General features: G+C 43.8%; 1 protein-coding gene across 6 annotated transcripts in view; it reads right to left on the bottom strand.

Moving 5' to 3' along the window:
* The window catches only part of Usp10 (ubiquitin specific peptidase 10), a 64,262-nt gene that overhangs the window by 13,797 nt on the left and 31,681 nt on the right, over nucleotides 1-18,784 (bottom strand). For 3 of the 6 annotated variants that reach the window (XM_071604412.1, XM_071604415.1, XM_071604416.1), the window contains exons 4-9: nucleotides 14,962-16,029; nucleotides 4,826-4,917; nucleotides 4,189-4,298; nucleotides 3,567-3,622; nucleotides 3,255-3,358; nucleotides 574-673 (exon numbers count right to left, since the gene is read on the bottom strand). In XM_071604412.1, coding sequence (XP_071460513.1) covers nucleotides 574-673; nucleotides 3,255-3,358; nucleotides 3,567-3,622; nucleotides 4,189-4,298; nucleotides 4,826-4,917; nucleotides 14,962-16,029 — 1,530 coding nt within the window. The remainder of the gene's footprint in view (nucleotides 1-573; nucleotides 674-3,254; nucleotides 3,359-3,566; nucleotides 3,623-4,188; nucleotides 4,299-4,825; nucleotides 4,918-14,961; nucleotides 16,030-18,784) is intronic. The other 3 variants (XM_071604414.1, XM_071604413.1, XM_027933083.3) reach the window with 3 other exon arrangements.

The raw sequence follows: 18,784 nt of genomic DNA, 5'->3' as shown, positions 1-18,784 counted from the left end.
AAGGGGCACTTGACCACTGAGCCACATCTCCAGCCCTATTTTGTATTTTATTTAGAGACAGGGTCTCACTGAATTGCTTAGTGCCTTGCTATTGCTGAGGCTGGCTTTGAACTCGTGATCCTCCTGCCTCAGCCTCCTGAGTCGCTGGGATTACAGGCGTGTACCACCACACCAAGCTTAACTAGCTATCTTAATAAGAAAAAAAAGTGATTTTTGGCAGGTCCATGGCTGTTAGGAGGGACGAGGCAGCTTAACCCTGGAGTATGCATAATTTGTTTAAAAATGCATCCTGGGGCTGGGCAGGTAGCTCAGAGGTAGAGTGTTTGCCAGCATGCATGGGGCCCTGGTTCAATTCCCAGCACAGTTAAAAAAAAAAAAAAAAAAAAAAACAAATCAGGGTTGGGCTTGTGACTCAGTAGTGAGGCACTTGCCTCATGAGACACTGGGTTCGACTGTCAGCACAGCATATAAATAAATGAACTAAATAAAGGTCTATTAACAACTAAAAAACATTTTAAAACATTCTTAGGAAAATATCCTCACACATTTAGTAGGAGAAAGACCATGACCTACTTTCATCATTTGGTGAGAGAAGCTTCTTGAGGCTCAGCATTTCCTCATGGAGTCCATTCAGAATGAAGCCCAAGTATTCCTCGGCATCTTCCTGTCGACCCTGGAAGGGAAGCAGGAGCACATCACCCTCAGGTGGCTGCTGTTCAGGCCTACAGTGTCCAAAGACCTGCATATTCAAACTATGCCTCTGCTGACAACTTCAAGATTAAATATAAAAGGAGTTTCAAAAATTGACATGAGTTTTTCTTTGGGTAGCTGAGATCCCATGGGGCAGGATGGAAGGAAAACAGATTAAATACTTATCTCTAGAACTAACAGGAATTTTTATATTCTTATTTATGTTTTTCTCTATTTTTTTTACAGTAGATCATCTTATCATCTTATAGTAAAAAGAGGTTATTTTAAAGTTGCATTTTTGCTTAAATGAAATGTAAGACCAAAAATAAGGTGTCTAGGGCCATATCACTGGCTGAGCACATCGTATTACTAGGGCCATATATATATAAGGTGTCTATCACTTACTCCAGACAGCCTACGCATCTGTTTCTTTCTGATGAGCAACTAACTCTGAGAAAGGACTCCAATCATACGCAAAAACTGGTACTGACTCAGAGAGAGAGTTGGCTATTGTATGCAGATACACACATCAGCAAGACACTTATGGGTGAGGCATACAATGTGGTCACACCTTAGTTTTACAATCCAATGCCGGCTTTGTGTGTTCTGTGATTTATCAGGATTGGTTCCCACTGCCTAGCCCATGGGTCTGCAAGCTCTTCTGCATCAAGTCTCTGGGAAGACTGTACTTGGGTTTGCTCACTCTCTCCAAACAGACCACAAGACCCAGGCAGCACTGCTGTGCCAGCACACTCTGCTGTGTTCAACAAAGGGCAAAATGGGCACCGCCCACGGGTCAGTAGCACAAACGGCTGGCTGTGCTCCCTGGAGAGGCCTGTTTGCCAGGCTGGCCCCTGGATGATGTCTGGGAACTTCAGTTTCAGAAAGATTCCCACTATCCCAAGTCCCGAGAAGGAAAGGGCCTAGCTTCTGTGCAAGTAACATGGTTTATGCTGAGCAGCTGTTTTCCTTCTGACCCCAGCATGCGTCCCTGGGAGACTACAGTCCCGTGTGTCATTACAGTTTGATGGCAGAGGAATTAAAAACATGCTGTGTAAAGGTTCTGGGCAAGAAGCTGGGGAATCCCTCCAGACCGTGTCCTTTTCCTTTCCTGACCTTGCTCAGAAGCCTTCGATGGCAAATAAAGCATAAACACAAGCATACCAGCTTCTGAGACTGAGTCCTGCCGGCAAGTCAGCAAACCTGAGCAAGGGTGGCCTTGGGGACCTTGACATATTCAGTATTAATGAAACTTCAAAATGATGTTTTTGTTCATTACCATTACTTCTAAGCACAATCCTAAAGGGATTCAGCTCAGGAAACCCCCTCTACCTCTGCCTCCACCTAAGCTACCCCTCCCCTGCTTCCACAGCAGCTGTATGCCATCTCCTCTCTGTATTTACCTGTTTAGTTTGTTAGGAATCTGACTCCCACCCTGGACGGTGAGCTCTTTTAGGGCAGTGGGTATGCTTTATTGCATTTCTGCATCCCCAACAAACATGATGTACATTTTCATCACGGGGAAACAGAAATGCAAGCCAATACCAAAAGCTGTATTGCGGGTGTTTTTTAAAAAAATATCTTTATTTTATTTTTTATGTAGTGCTGAGGATAGAACCCAGTGCCTCAAGCATGCCAGGCGAGTGCTCTACCTCTGAGCCACAACCCCAGTCCTGTACTGGGGGTATTTTAAAAGCTTAAAATTCTGTGCTGCCTCCGGTGGTTTCCACTACCCTGCCCTGGACACTCACCCTTCTCCAAAGCAATGCAGCTTTAATTGGACTTGATTCAGTTTGGACAGCAATTTCTCATCTGTGCACAAGTTTTCCCAAGCATCATCTCAACCACACACATACTGATTCACCACCACAAACTTGGTCAGGGAAGAAGTGTTCCAGTTAACTGTGCTAAGGGTACCCCTGATTCACTCTCAATAGCTGTCAGCGCCATTGATAAGGCCTCTTTGTAAGACACACGATAAAAAAATTTTAGGTTTATAGCTCAGTGGTGGAGCACCCGGCATAAATGAGGCCCTTGGTTAAATTCCTAGCACTGCAAAACCAAACAAAAAAATCCTTTTTTTTTTTTTTTTTTTAAAGGTAAAAGAGTCAGGGACCTCGACAGCTGCTGAAGCCTGAGTATGTTGAAGACAGACGCTCTCCTGCACACTGCCACCATCCAGGCCCAATACACTCTACTCTACCCAGAAGGCAGTCAGTGCAGTGGCTAAGCCAGCTGTCTTGAGAGCCCAGCTCAGCCATGCACAGCTGTTTGACCATGGACAGTGGCTTTAGCTCTGTCAGCTGCTAACAAGGAGATGATAACACTGCTTAACTCACAGAAAGCCAATGCAGTCAGTACTGGGAACAGCACTCGGTACACAGTGAAGGCCTCCTGACATGGGTGGTGGTCACTCTCTCAATGTAACACACAGCTGACTCCACCACAATGCAGACCTAGCCCTGATACCACCACATGACAGCACTGGGGTGCAAGGGCAGCTGAGACAAGGGCAGCAAGGGCAGCAAAGGCAGCACTGGGCATCAGATCTACAGGCCCCAGACCTTTTCAGACAGGCTCGACTTGATCACCGTCAGGAGTCTATAAATGTACGTGGGCTCAAAGGCAGCTCCAGGGCGAATGTCCCTCACGACTTTATCCCCAAGAGCTGCAATGGAAACAGGACACCAAGTTTCAAAACCAAAAGGACATCACAAATCCAAACCATCATAACTCCCCACCTCCCCACTGGCCAGAGGTTAAGAACAGCACAGGTGTGGCCACCTGCATTTACAAAGACATCTTCTTCTCAGCAAGACTGAATTTACCAAACGCCCCCAACAGGCAGCATCTCAGAAGTCCTGGCCTCTACTCACCTTGCCGGGGCTTTGGAGGTACTGGCATGTTAGTGAATTCATTCATCAGCCGAACACTAAATATGGAGAAAGGAGAAAGTGAAGCGATACATTTTTTTGCAAAAGACATACTTATGGTCCGAGGTTGAGGCTCAGTGGTAGAGCACTTGCCTAGCATGTGTGAGGCACTGGGTTCGATTCTCAGCACCACATAAAGTAAATAAATAAAATAAAATATCCATTAACAACTATATATATATATATATATATATATATATATAAAAAGACATACTAAAGAGCCTTGATGGCTAAGGAGTATTAGGATAAATATTAGTACAACGTTAATTAGGATAAATATAGCAGGCCTTAGGTAATCAATGTTAATGATGATAACAAATCTCTTCTTCATCTTTTCTATATACATGTTTTATAAATTTTAAGTGATATTTTAAACTGGTAAAACAAAAATGTTTTCTACTAAATCTTAAGAAAACATAATGTTCCATTCATAAGCAGATTAAAAAAACCAGAATTACAGGACTCATTTGTAGGAAATCAAGAACTCTGCTCGACTATTCAAATTCTAACAATGGAAGGGGGGAACACCCCACCCCTTAACTGTATTTTCCAACACCTTACTTACAAGCTGTCTATCATAGGCGTTGACGTACAAGGCCTTTGCACTTTTGAGTACAGAGGAAGGAACTTCATCAGGTGATACATCGGAGGGCAAGCGACCAACGCCTGCAGGGTCTAAACATTGGCAGTAAGGAAACGTAAAGGAAATGAACCGGCAAATTTCCTAAAAGCACATTAAACACGAGAGCATATAAAAATAAACCGAGGATATTGAGCTACTTAGATAGGTCAACACAAAAAGGCACAGACCAAATAATACTGAGGAAAACTGTCTTGTGATCTTACAGAGTGACCTACCATGCAGTCAGGTTCACATTCAGAAACCTGATTCAACCAAGACCATCAGGTCAGTTAGAACAAAATTTGCTGTACTAAGTAGTCACTCTGCCTACTATTTGGGGCCATTACATGAGATTAACACTTGCCTGACTCTGTCATTCACAAGTCAACAAATTCTCTTTTTGGCAGCAGTGGAGAAGCTAGAGTCAGGAATAACCCTGAAAGCAAGGTAGGCAGACTAGCAATGAACCAAGTTTTCAGATTCAAAATTTGGTTTTCATGGAAGCTGCATTAAGTAAATGCACTTTAAGAAGAGACCACTGCAGGAAGTCCACCCCGGGGACAGTGTCCAAGAAGGATACAGCATTAATGTAGCACCAGTTTCCTTTATTGATCAGCCCACGGGGTTGCAATGACACTGGTTTATGTATCAGGGTTACATTCTCCAGTAACTCTGAAAGAGCGAGAAGCACATTTAAGAAATTAATGACACCTAGTGAATAACATTTAGATCTATTCATATGCTCTAGTCCATGGAAGTGTTGAAAATCCCTTCAACAGAACACATATCTGATGGAAACTCATATTGTGGGAACTTATACATCAAGTATAGTATTTAATGATTAAAACTAGTCTCAATATTCCCCCCAGTACTCATAGGAATGTAACCAGGAAGCACAAGAAATACCTTTTTTTAAATGAGAAACAGAAAAAAAATTAAATATACTACATCAGCATCAGAGGAAGATTTAGAAGCTACAGGCTTTTTTTTTTTTTTTCCTTCAATGCTGACAGCCAGGCATGCCTCATGAATAACAAGGTCCCTTGGACACTAGATACAAAGCATTTAGGTGTGGAATCCAAATCTCCGCCTCTGAAGCCCAGCACCTAGTGCCATGCACACTGCACCAAGGTGCCTGGTGGCAGCTTGGAGAGCCAGGGCGCTCCTGTCAGAAGAACCATGCTCTGCCACCTACACTGTATTCTTCATCACGGGCCCACCTGCATGACTGCTGTGCATACTGCAATTCCTTACTCCATTTATAAGCAAGCTTCTGAGCCTCAGATTCCCCCTGATGCCATGCTTTTTCAGTCTTAAGAAAGTCATGAATGCCATCTTTATACAATAAGCCACAAAAAATGCTTTGAAACAAGACAAGGTCTCCCCATGTCCCATTACAACTCCTGTAACAGCAACGGCTGCAATTTATGGACACCTTTTAAGTCAGCATGCTCTTTTCAACTCACACATGCTGACTGGATGGACTTCACCCTTAGTGATCCCAGAGTGCCAGCACTATCCCTTTTTCACTATAAAGAAACTAATAACGCTAAGAAAATTCAAGTAACTTGCCTATGACCTCACAAGATCTAGGTAGTGTGCCCATGGCCTGGATTCCATGATCTGTGGCCACAGGGCACTGCCTCCTTTACTTTTAATTGCATGAAAGGAAAGAAAAATCAATGCACACAAATTGACATTAGCATTTATTTAAGGCAACACACAAAGAAAAATTGCTCAAAAAACAGCTGCACTGGCAGGTCCCAGAATTATGCATAAGTCAAATGCACATGCACAATTCAAACGTCAACACACACATCTCATTTCCTCCTTCCCTTTTCCTCTACCTGAGGAAGCACAGGGAACAAGTTTCAAGTAGCTCTCCCATAATAAAAGTAAAACATGCAGGTTCAAGAGAACCCAAGAGTGTCTTTTCAACTAGACTAAGCTTGTAAAGTTCTTCTCACCTCTCTTACTACAGGGTGACAGTCAGTTACAGAACTGAACCCCAAGACCACATGTGGTGACACCCAGCACAGATGGTACCTGTCATCTGGGGGACACCATGCTGGAAGCTTTATCTACATTATTTATAATCATCATAACAACATTGCCCTCGAGGCACCACTATAATCCCCACTTTACAGATGAAAAAACTAAGGTCATGTTACTGGACCAAGCTGTAAGACCTGGCTCTACCTGATTCAGTGGCCAATCTCTTTCTTCCTCTCCAATATGCACTGTGCTCCACTTAAAAATCCCTTTTACTTTGAGGTTTCAGACACTCTTCCTACGGCTTCAGATGTACTTAAGAGTAGATTTTTACACTGTTTTCATCAAATTACCACAGCAGGTAAGCATTTCTAGTGTGTGCCACAGCACAGCAATGAGTCAATAATTGCTTTGCCCAAACCTGTGCGTTTCCAGACACACATCGATACTCTAATGCAATGGCACAATGTCTTAAAGCAGCATCATACCCCAAAATCTTTGGCATAGTATTCCTACACCTAATAACAACTGCATAAGTTTTTATGTAACCATAAGACTCAAGGTGAGCAGTCTTCCTACCACAGGAGCCTTCATTAAAAAACACCCTGCCTTTTGCTGATGACTAAGCGGACCCTGGCTGAGCCCCACCTGGCCCAGAAGACTGAGTGGCAGCCCTGTTCTAGGACAGCTCATAGTCCAGTGACAAAAGGGACTTGGACTCCCAGCTATAGTCCTACAGCAGGCTCAGCTGGTCAGGGCTGGGGGATGATGCTTTGTGCTGTATACGGACTGTAGAAGCACTAGGGAGGCCAGTCAGGGGCTGACAGCTGCACATGGAAGCTGTAGAGGAACAGAGACAGACACCAGCAGTCAGTCATTGGGGGTGGGGGGGGGTGGTCCCATGTTCCCCAGGAGGGCACAACAGGACAAGCAAGTTGTGTTCTGTTTGTGTGGTAAGGAGAGAGCAAGTTCAGTCCTAGAGGTGGACAGAAGGAACATCACCACCCGCAGTGCTTTACACACACAGCCTAGGGAGTCACCTATCTATACTCCCACAAACACACACTCAAGCCCCTAGGGTTCAGGGCAGGGAGTGTACATTCTGATGCAAGAGGAACAATGGCTCCCATGCCAAAGTGGAGAGAGTCAGTGGGAGCACTCGGCGGAGGCCTGGCTGGGCAGTGGCACCGGACCACAGGAAGGAATGAGGACGGGGCATACACTGGTGTTCTGAGGGAGATGAACCTTCTATTTTTCTGATGACATGAGAGGTAAAGGTGTAAGAGGAGGTGGGGAGGCCTTGAAGACACTCGCTCTTCTTCAGCAGACACTGATGGGAAACAGAAGGAACCAACCCAGACGAGGTACCCAGATCTGTCTGAAACTTCCCTCCCACATCCAACCTGATTACAAATGATCGAGAGTATTCTGAATTCAAGAGTTTCAGCTCAAAACAAGAAAACCCCACTAATGACAAAGCTAACTCTGCCTCCAAAGGGAGGCAAGGTGCCAACAGGTTGAGGAGTGGCTGCACTAAGCCCACCTGGGAACAGGCTGCTTTCAGGTTCTCAAGTGAGCTGTGGCCCACTCTACCTGAATGCTGGAGGCTGTGACCCTAGAGCCCAACAGGACCTCAGAACACACCCAGCCTGGAGCCAACTGCAGCTGATTGCTTGCCAGCATTGACTTGGGAAGCCATGTATACATGTCAGACAGAACCTGTTGGTTTCTATATCAACCCTTCCCTCAAATCAATGCCAATTTATGGTTTGCTTAATCTAAGGAGATAAAAGCCCCTTCCCTGGTTCTCTTCCATGGTATCAAGTTCAAGTCTTTTAGCATCACCTAGTGGTTTGTTCAAGAACTGCAACCAACAGAGCATTCCACAAGGACACATACCTGCAATATCTAAAGAGCAAAGACTGAAACATGTTGTACAACCAAAAGGACATTCCGTACAGCTTCTTTCAAGTTTTTAACATCCTTTCAAAGAGTCCTCTGATACAATGGTTTGTTTGTTTGTTTTTGCATTTTTGGTACTGGGAATTGAACCCAGGAACACTTTACCACTGAGCTACATCTTCAGCCCTTTTTATTTTTTACTTTGAGACAGGGTTTCACTAAGTTGTTTAGGGTCTCACCAAATTTCTGAAGCTGGCCTCAAACTTGCGATCCTCTAGTTTCGGCCTCCAGTCACTGGAATTATAAGGCGAGCACCATCCACGCCCAAAGTGCAGAACAAATCTTTACAGATGGAAAACGAGATATTGGCATTCTACATTTTCTTAATGCTTATTTTTACTCCTCCAAACTTTTTCTCTAGTGATAGATCTTTTATAAACTAAAATACGGTGTCAATCTGTTATTAGCATCTTCTAATGACCTTAAAATGTGATTCTCCAGATGTTGTGCCTGAAAACAGTCCCCACTGAAGGCCCGGAAGGCTGTCGTGGCTCTCCAAGCAACAGAGACAGCTCTCTGTCCTGAATTAGTGGCAGCTGGACACTGCTCCAGAACAAAACCTCACACTTACTGCTCAACAGGGTCTTCCCTGTCCAAGGTAACAGCGCCCAGTGGCTTTTGTGGTCCCCAGTCTCCAATCTGCTACTGCGACCCCTCCTGGTTGCAGAAGGCTGCCTTCCCTGTGCCCTTCCCGCCCAAGGTAGGTGATCACTCCCCCCCACCCCTCTCATCTGTGCCTTGGGCTGCCCTCTAGGCAGGAAAATCACTGCCTGCTGGCCCAGACTGCCTGGCACACAGTGTGTTCCCGTGGGGCAGCAGTACAGGTGGATTAAACATCTGCAGATCTGGGTTGCTGGTGTCAACACACGACTCCACTCCAACTTGCTAGAAAGGACTTGAGGGACTTTAAAGCTCACTTCACCTCACAGTTAAGAAAGCCCATGAGAGGCTCTGGGCAAGAGCCCAGGCACACAAACCAGAAGACCTGGGTTCCCACGAAGGCTCTGCCGCTCCATTCACTTTAAATCTAGAGCAGATCACTTAACTCCTCACCTGCAATGAACTGCAGGTGCAGAGCACCAAAAGGGCATGAGGAAAGAAATGTACAGACAACACCTACATGGAGGTGCAGAATACAGGTGCAAAGAAAAGGGAATTCATGCACAGGTTTGAGAAAATAATTTCAGCATTCCAAGAGGAAATAGTTAAACTAAATTCCCTAAACTTATAGGTTTTGAACATGTTGAGAATATATATTAATAAAGTTCCATTTCAAAAAGGAATGATAGATTCTAAAAAATCTCAGACTAAATACCTTATTGTCTAGGATTTTCTCTTAAGATCCAAATATCCCCAAATCCTACAGTTCCAGTTTTGTAGCAACTGCACATCATGCCTTTTCCCCAAGTAACTTCAACAGCCATAAAGTGTGTGACACCAACACATCATGGAGGGGCTGGTGAGCTCCCCTCTGTGGCACAGTGAGAGAACTCAGAGCAAAGGCAATCCTGGTTTCTGCCAGCCAACACCCAGTTACCAAACCAAGTTCTGCCAAGATGGGGACTTGGGGACTAGTGAGGTGAGCACCACTTTCAACTTTCTAGCAGCACTCTTTGGTTAATTAAGTGCCTCCTTTAGCAACACCATCATTTCCATTTGCTATTTTATTCCTAGACTAAAACCAAGAGGCACTATAGTTATGGGAGTCAAAAGAACCAAAAGAAAGGAGGATGGCCAGGAAGCAGAAGGAGGGAGTGTCTCCGGAGTTTAAACTTTAAAATGGACCTGTGTTCCAAAACCGTCGCTGCTGGTTTGATGGCTTGATCTGCTTCATCTCCCTTGAGGGCAACAACTCCAGATCGGCTCACAAGAGCAGACTGACCCCTTCCAGCAGCCTTGCTTCAATTCCCACCGCTAGAGCCATTGACCATGGAAATCCTGCAGAGCTGACTTCAGGGGCACACTCCCATACCCCACCCATCTTTTGGTAAGGGTTGGTGGGGCAGCCCAGGTCAATGTTCATCCACTGGCAAGAAATGCCAAAAGATGATAAGAGATACAAAATTGAAACCCCTGTGTTCACTTCATTAAAAGGCTGAGTTAAAGTTCAACTATTTTATGAAATTTGACAACACTCAGAAAAAACAAATTGCTTAGCATCCCTTCTGTTTTCTCAAGACATACACAGCTCACGCGCTGTTACAAATGAGTCGCCTGAAATGATTTATGAACTCAATGACAATACTAGCATTATAAACCTTGATATCATCAAAGTTTGTTTCCCTAAACTTAGGATTTAGAGGTCACATTACCTATTAACATGCATGAAAAACCAAGGTGCAGACTGGTTCTCAAGGTCAATAATTGACCCCCAAATCCACATTCTGATGCTGACCTGCTATTCTGCTAACCTTCGTAACTCTCCAGAACATTCTTACAGTGCTTTTCTTCTCCTCATCATCATCACTTTGGAAGGACACAGGTATTTTGGTCATCTAATCAGGTGGAGAACAACAAAGTGACCAAAATGTCCCACTACCCATTGGCCACAGATCAACTCCAAGTCAAGGGTTTCAGGTCACTTGTACAGGAGACAGACACAACAGATAAGCAAGGACACACACACATGGAGTCAGCCAGTGGCTGCCTCTCACCCATAGGGTGACATCCTGCCAACAGGGGCATAGCTTTTAACTACTTCAGAGTTTTCAGAAGGGTGCAAAGTATTTGAGATCATTTCCCACAGAAGGGGAAGGTATATAATATGATTTATAAACCATCAAAACAAAGAACAGTCTTAGGACATATTTTTACTTATACTTCATGCACACGTGAACATGGAAATCAACCCTTCTGAGCAGATCCGACTGGAAATGACTGCTGCTCTTCAGCAACAACTTTTAAGCATAAAACCACCATGCAACACCATGCAGAAACAGCCTGATCAGCAACACTGCAAGCCCCAGACTTTAGCAGCGTATTTTTAGAGTTGACCTCATTTTACCTGATTCTCTTTCACTGGAATCTGATTAGAGAATACAGACTCATCTCTCTCATTGCCCAGCCTTTAAACAAACTATACTGATGCATGATTTTAAACACCCAAACCAAAATAGCTCTATTTGTACTGTAGAAGTTTTTAATCATAGTTTACTTTGGAATATGACTTGTGTCCCTGGGAGAGCCCAGAAGAAAGTTACTGTCTTTGAAGCAGGTGCTTAGCTGTGAGCTCCTGTGTGCAGTTACTCTGTGTAAGCAATGAAGGAGGCAGTAGCACAGACCACCCTCCCCTGGTGTACCCCTGTCACAATGCTTTCTGAACACAGCCTGAGTCACAGCCACTGTCAAACACAAGCTACCCAGATTTTCAAGTTCCTTTTGTTGCCTCCTGGCTCAGTTATTCCTAATGGAAAATGACAACGTTCTTAAAGCAACATAAACCAGCCCCGAGACAGACTCCTTCCCCTGTTCTGTTCAGATGCACACTTCGCTAGACTCAGAGAGTGGCATCCAGTGTTGAGTTAACCTGCTTCTCCCCGACATCTCCTCCTCTTAAACAGCCAGTGGAGCAAAATGTTGCAAAGTTACACAGAAAAGATGATAAAAGTCAAACCATTCAAGTGGATAAATGGTCTCTGGGTAATCAAATGGCTGTGTTTTACTTCAAAATGCCTCAAATGAGTGCATGTGGAGCTCAGGGCAGAGCACCTGCCCAGCGAGCTGGAGACGTGGGTCCCATCCCCAGCACCACTGTGCCTCCTATGATGCTTATTTTCCTTTACAACGGATTTGCCTTCCTGATCTGTATCTGACTTCTGGTTATACAAAAATCAGCTGGAATTACTAAGCAGATTTAATTAATGATAGAGGAGATGATCCAGGAAAGTGGGCATCAGAAATAATCTGGGATCAAAAACAGTGATTACTGAAATAATTCAAAAAAGAATAGATGGGGTATCTGAACTGTTTCATTCTCTCTCTTTCCCAAGGTATTATGATTAACTTTAATTAATAATGTAATAAATTAATAAAAATTAATTCATTTAATAAATATAATAGAATTTTATGATAAACATTAAAAAAAAACTCAGTAGAACCAGCTAGATTCTAATACAAGTCATATTCTCATTTAGTTAGATGAGCATTTCATTCAACTAAATGCTACTTAAAATAAGTAAGCCTACACTGAAAAATATGCCCATTAAAGGAAATCTTTGGTAGTGAATCTGATTTTGTGTGTGTGTGTGTGTGTGTGTGTATTTTTTTAGTTGTAGATGGACTATAATCTGACCTATTTATCATTCTGATAAAGTAAATCCATAAGCAGGAGAAAATGGTAAAGGTTAAAAATTCCCAACAGTCCCACTTTACCTCAGCCCTCCATTCCCCAAGAGTGAGCATTGTCACTGAGTCATTTCACAGAAGGCAATGCTGACAACAAGAGCCAAAGAAAGGGACAGTTTAAAAGGAACTGTACTTCTGCTCAGAGAGTGAGTGAGCACATCTTCGTAACTAGACTTATCAAAATAATATTAAGGACTGGGCACGGTAGCACACATCTGTCATCCCAGCAGCTAGGGAGGCTGAGGCAGGAGGATCCTGAGGTTCAAAGCCAGCCTCAGCAAAATCGAGGAACCAAGAAACGCAGTCAGACCCTGTCTCTAAAAAAATACAAAATAGGGCTGGGGATGTGGCTCAGTGGTCAGGTGCCACATCCCGAGTTTCAATCCCTGGTACCCCAAAACAAAAACAAAACAATAACATTAGAAAATAAATCTACTGGCCTCTCAGCGTCACCAGTTGCTGTGTGCACGTAGAGGACTGAGCTAGCTTGCAATGAACACCTCTTTGCTGCTTACACATGGGAAAAAAAAAAAAAAGAAAAAGAAAATAAATCTACTGGGGAAGAAGACATGATGCCTACTAAAAAATGACAACCTGAACTGTGCCCAGCAAGCTCTCTGCCACCACCCGAGAAACTGGCAGGCCCCTACCTGCAGTCTTTGGCAAAGCTGGTTTGCCATCAGACTCCAAAATACACAGAATGGAGCAAATATGTACTGAAGCACTTTTAAAGCACATGACTGAGCAGACTGATTTTTTGAATGGAACTTCTCTTTCTTATTTTAAATAGAGAATGAGAACATTTCCAGAGATGGAAGGTTCTCCTTTGTGAAGTAACTTACAGGAATAAAAGTATAATTACAATGCTTTTAAGACCCTGAACTTACAATGCACGGTTTTTAAAACATTCTGATGCACATTTTTGTTGTAAGTTTGAAAAAAACTTTTGACTTATTAATCTATGCAAAGGCTTACAATGCCTTATCCTGACTGTGACAGCAGGCCCTTGCAATGAATAGATTCTAAAAGAAATATATTAAATGTATTAAATAAACTACCCAAAATAATGATGGTTAATCTATAGATTTTTTTTTTTTCATTTTAAGGAACCTCCAGAAAAGCAAGATGATTCAAAATAATAGTGGAAGAAATAAAATATTCTTTAAAAATAAAGCAAGAAAGACAGTAATCACTTGCTGTCATCCTACTGCCATCCGAGACGGTGCTCTCTTGTGGTGGAATCTGGCGTGCCTGTCTTGGCTCACTATACACTCTGGCACTGAATGCTGTCAGAGTGCTAAAGCAGAAGCACACAAGTCTAAACGAGTCTGCCTACAACTTGGCCAGTGGGGCAATGGCCTGAAAAGCTGGCTGCCAACCTTGACAGACTCACACCTAAAGCAGCAGCCTGTACTGATGAGGCACAAAAAACCACACAGCTCCTTGGAAGCTCTGACTTCTACCTTCCCCTTAAACCCATCCTGTGAATTACACTGTTCACTTTACGGTACTAGGGATTGAGCCCAAGGGTGCTTCACCGATGCACTATATCTCCAGCCCTTTTTATATTTTATTTTGAGACAGGGCCTAAGTTGCTAAAACGGAACTAGAACTTGTGATCCTCCTCAACCTCAGCATCCCGAGTAGCTGGGATCACAGGCATTTGACACCATGCCTGGCTACTTTACATTTTTACTGTGAGTAGAAATAAAATGTTAACTTTGGGCTGGACTCAATTTTTCATTTCTTGTCAACAGCTGGCTTAGGTGTGCTAAAACTCTGAATAAAATCCATCTACTCAATCAAAGTAGTCACTAAAAAAAGAAAAAACTGGGCTGGGATTGTGGCTCAGTGGTAGAGTGCTTGCCTAGTATGCATGAGGCACTGGGTTTGATCCCCTGCACCACATAAAAACAAATTTAAAAAAAAAGTATTGTGTCCATCTACAACTTAAAAAATATTTTTTAAAAAGGGAAAACCTTATGATATTCACAAAATGCCTCCTTACATCTTAAGAAATACAAAAAAGAAAGAAAGAGTACAAAGTGAGTACAAGTCAGGGGTCATCACACTGAAGCTGCAGAACGGCTGTCACAGGGAACAGGCTCCTTACACATTCAGCAGGGGAGCTGAATTACCAAACCAAAAGGCAAGAAATGGAACGGGGATCTATAACCAGAGGAAGGACTCATGACAGACAAGAACTGTTTGTCACTTAACGTGAAGGTCCGGCATCCCTCCCCGCGTGGTGTTCCTGTGTGGTTTACTATCAGACAATGTTTGTTTAAGACACAGGCACTCTTTCAAACTCCCCCCATCCACATCATCTATTGCGGCTGTCACCAGAGTGCGAAAGCAAGCCCCACTGTCTTCCACTGTTCCCCCCAGTCCACGAGATGTGCGCCCATCTTCACTCACCCTGCACCTGTTTAACTGTACCTGCAATCTTTATGGCTACAGGATCCTCTGAAACTGGAACAAGCCCTTCTTTGACTTCAACCTGCTTTTCAGAGACCAGGGGAGATGGGGTAGGAGGGGAACACTTGGTTTCCACATAGGCCACAGGTGAGGAGGAAGAGGGCTTAGAATCGTGGAAGAGGCTGGCCCAGGACTTGGCAGGCTGGCTAATGGGAATGGTGCCGGGCGCAGAGACCGTGCTGTCAGCAGGAGGTGACACGCTCTCGGGCTTCGCTGGGTCCAAGTCTATGCTTTCCACAGTGTGCAACTCCATCCCGTTGGCAGCTGTGCCCTCACCGGAGGATTCAAGTATTTGTCCATTTGCAACTCCAAGGTTTTCAGTAGTATCAGTACCAGAGTAGGACGGAGCCACAGCTGTCCTTAGCAGGCTACCTGCAGGGAGGCAGGGCTGCTCAAAATCAGTCCCATGGCAGCCCTTAGGCTGCCCCGCAGTCCTGGCATCTCCGTCCAGTGCTCCAGGGAAAGGACCGTCAGGCACAGTGTCACTGATGAAGTCCACGGAGTTCTGAGGGCTGCCACAAGTCCTCGGCGTAACAGGTGGGAGTACATCACCCAGAAACCCTGTGTCCTCAGCACCCACGCTGGTGGGGCCTGCTGAAGCGGCGTGGCCGTTGACCAGGGCTGCTGTGGGAACACTCTCCTCGCCCCCATCTTTCAAGTAACTGTAATACCCAGGAGGCCGTTTTTTCTTCTTTTTACGCTCTCTTTGTCCAAGACCACCAGAGACACCATCATTTTCCAAAACTTCTGTCTCCACATTAGAACTGCTATGCAAAGTGAGGGCAGAGACTGGGCACTGGCAGTCAACAGTGCTGTAGTTCACCTCTTTATCGATGCCATCGGGGGTCTTTCTGGAAGTTGTACAACCAAGGATAAATTCAGGGGCCTGAGGATTCAATGTGCTTGAAATACTGTAGCTGGGGGTTCTCGGCAAAGTGTCATTGGGTTCAATTACTTCATTAACACCAAACTCAATTCTCTGATATTCTTGTCCTGTTTGGAGAGAAACTGATTAGTAAATAGCCACTTAGTTAAAACCATGGCTCTATAAACTATGAAAGTGCCAATAATGACTCATTTTATTTTTGAAAACTGAAACCTCAAATTGTTTTCCTAATTTAACAAATCTATAATATATTTTATTTCTAGCCAGGTGTGGTGGTGCACACCTGTAATCCCAGCATCTTGGGAGGCTGAGATAGGAGGATTGGGAGTTCAAAGCCAGCCTCAACAATGTTGAGGTGCTTAGCAACTCAGTGAGTCCCTGTCTCTAATAAAATACAAAATAGGGTGGGGATGGCTCAGTGGTCAAGTGCCCCTGAGTTCAATCCTTGGTACCGCCCCAAAAAAGAAAAAAATAAATAAATAAATGTGTGTGTTTGTGTGTGTGTGTGTGTTTCTCTGTGTATAATTTCTATGTTTAATAAATAATTTGCTGAAAATAAATAATATCTATAAAATTATATTCAATGGAGATATGAAAAATAAAAACCTATGCTTTTCTTCAATCTTTTGGGTAACTAAGGAAGACTTTTAGAAGACAAAAGTTAAAATAAATTTGTGGTTAAAAAAATGTTTTGTCGGGCTGGGATTGTGGCTCAGTGGTAGAGTACTCGCCTCGCATGTGCAAGACCCTGCGTTCGAATCTCAGCATCACATAAGAATAAATGAGTGAAATAAAGGTATTGTGTCCAACTACAACTAAAAAATAAACATTTTTAAAAAAATGTTTTGTCTTGGGCTGGGGTTGTGGCTCAGTGGTGGAGTGCTTGCCTCACATGTAAAGCACTGGGTTCGATTCTCAACATTGCATATAAATAAATGAATAAAGGTCCAGATGGGCGCAGTGACACATGCCTGTAATCCTAGTGGCTCAGGAGGCTGAGGCAGGAAGATCACAAGTTCAAAGCCAGCCTTAGCAACAGTGAGGTGCTAAGCAACTCAGTGAGACCCTGTTTCTAAATAAAATTCAAAATAGGGCTGTGGATGTGGCTCAGTGGTTGAGAGCCCCTGAGTTCAATCCCCAGTGCCCCCCAAAAAATAAACAAATAAAAGTCTACCAATAACTAATTTTTTTTTAATTTTAACATTTAAAAAAATTTTTAAATTAAAACAAAAAGTTTTGTTTTTGTACATACCTCGGCTGTGAGGCGGATCAGTGGACAGCGCGTGCCTAGGTTCAATTCCCAGCACCACAAAACAACAACCAAACCTCAAAGGAAACTTGCTTACACCTTACTTTATGCTTATGGGAATATGTACTTTGGACAACTTACTTTGGGGGCTTGGGGGAGACATGGCGACCAAAACATTGTCACGTCAGCTTCTCTAATTAGTGTGACTCAAGAGCTCAGACACATGAGGTACACAAAGAATCCTGTCCAGAAGCATATACTGTCTCTGGGCCTCCTCCACGGGCACCTCAATGGCAACATGGAAATGGCCTCCTAAGGTGGACTCCATCAACTCCATGAGTGGCAAAGACACTTCCAAACACTCCAACAGATAAATCTGGACTTCTAAATATCTCTTTGGAACTTTTTTATACTTCCTCCCTGTTAGCCACAATCTACGTATTCATTAATGACAAACTGTACATATCTTCATAGCTCATTTCTCTAAAATTAGGTTGAATATGAGAACTGTGTCTTTCAATATACTTCAAGCATCAATGTTACTCTCTATTTGACTAAAAGGTTTTAAGTTTGAAGCTAAGAAAAGGACACATGACTTATAATTCATTTTTAATGCAAGAGTGAAGATGTCACTGAGTCTAGCATAAGGGGCCAATGTTTTTTCAAGGAACATATTTCAAGAAAAGTTATCACACTGCACCAAGAATGGTGTCCTACTAGAGAAAACTGAATATGTTTTACCTTGGCTCCAAAGTCTTTTTTTAGGAATAAAAAACACAGACCAGTTAGGCACAGTGGCGTACACCTGTAACAGCTTTGGAGGCTGAGGCAGGAGGATCACAAGTTCAAAGCCAGCCTCAGCAACTTAATGAGGCCCTAAGAAACTTAATGAAACCCTGTCTCAAAAAATAAAAACCGGCTGGGATGTGGCTCAGTGGTTGAGCGCCCCTGGTTTCAATCCCCAGCACCAAAAAGAAAAATACAGACCAACAGAAGCCAATGATGTGCTAGTCAATGGGAGGGAAGAAGTCAGGTGCCTAATGGCCGACTGAGCTGAGTCTTCCATTTGTTTTAGTATCATAACTGGGGTGGGCAAGGGATGCAATCCTGCCCACAACAACAGAAAGTTCTTGGGAAAGAACACTGATCATGATTACACCTATCAGCAAGTCTACACTTAAAGCTACCAATAGGACAGCCTGTGTCCTCTGATCCCTGGGTATTCACTTTTTGTTTCCTTCATTAAAAAGAGAATGGTTATTCTGTCTAGGGGCTGACTGTCCATTCTGCTTCCAGCATCACCTACTCATGATATGTGTGAGGCTGCAAAGCTATGTGGGCGGAGGTGAATGTGCCTGGGTGAAGGACACCCACCCAGGGAACCCGAGATGCTGGTGCGTGCTGTAAAACCTCATGGACTCAGCATGCTGCTCAGGTAAGGCTGTTTCCAGCAGAGCACTGCCTTCCCCACCTCGACTCTCAATCTCAGAGCGTTACATGAGCTGGGGGGAAGTAGCGTGGACACAGTTGCTACAACGTGCCACCCATACCACCAAGACGTCCACCCAGTACTGTTTGGCTGGCATCACTGGAAGGCGAAAATCACAGCCAGGACAGTTCCTCTTCCC

The sequence above is a fragment of the Marmota flaviventris genome, chromosome 18 (genome assembly GCF_047511675.1).
Source record: "Marmota flaviventris isolate mMarFla1 chromosome 18, mMarFla1.hap1, whole genome shotgun sequence".
In the NCBI taxonomy this organism is placed as follows: Eukaryota; Metazoa; Chordata; class Mammalia; order Rodentia; family Sciuridae; genus Marmota; species Marmota flaviventris.
This window is presented reverse-complemented; position numbering and strand designations above follow the sequence as displayed.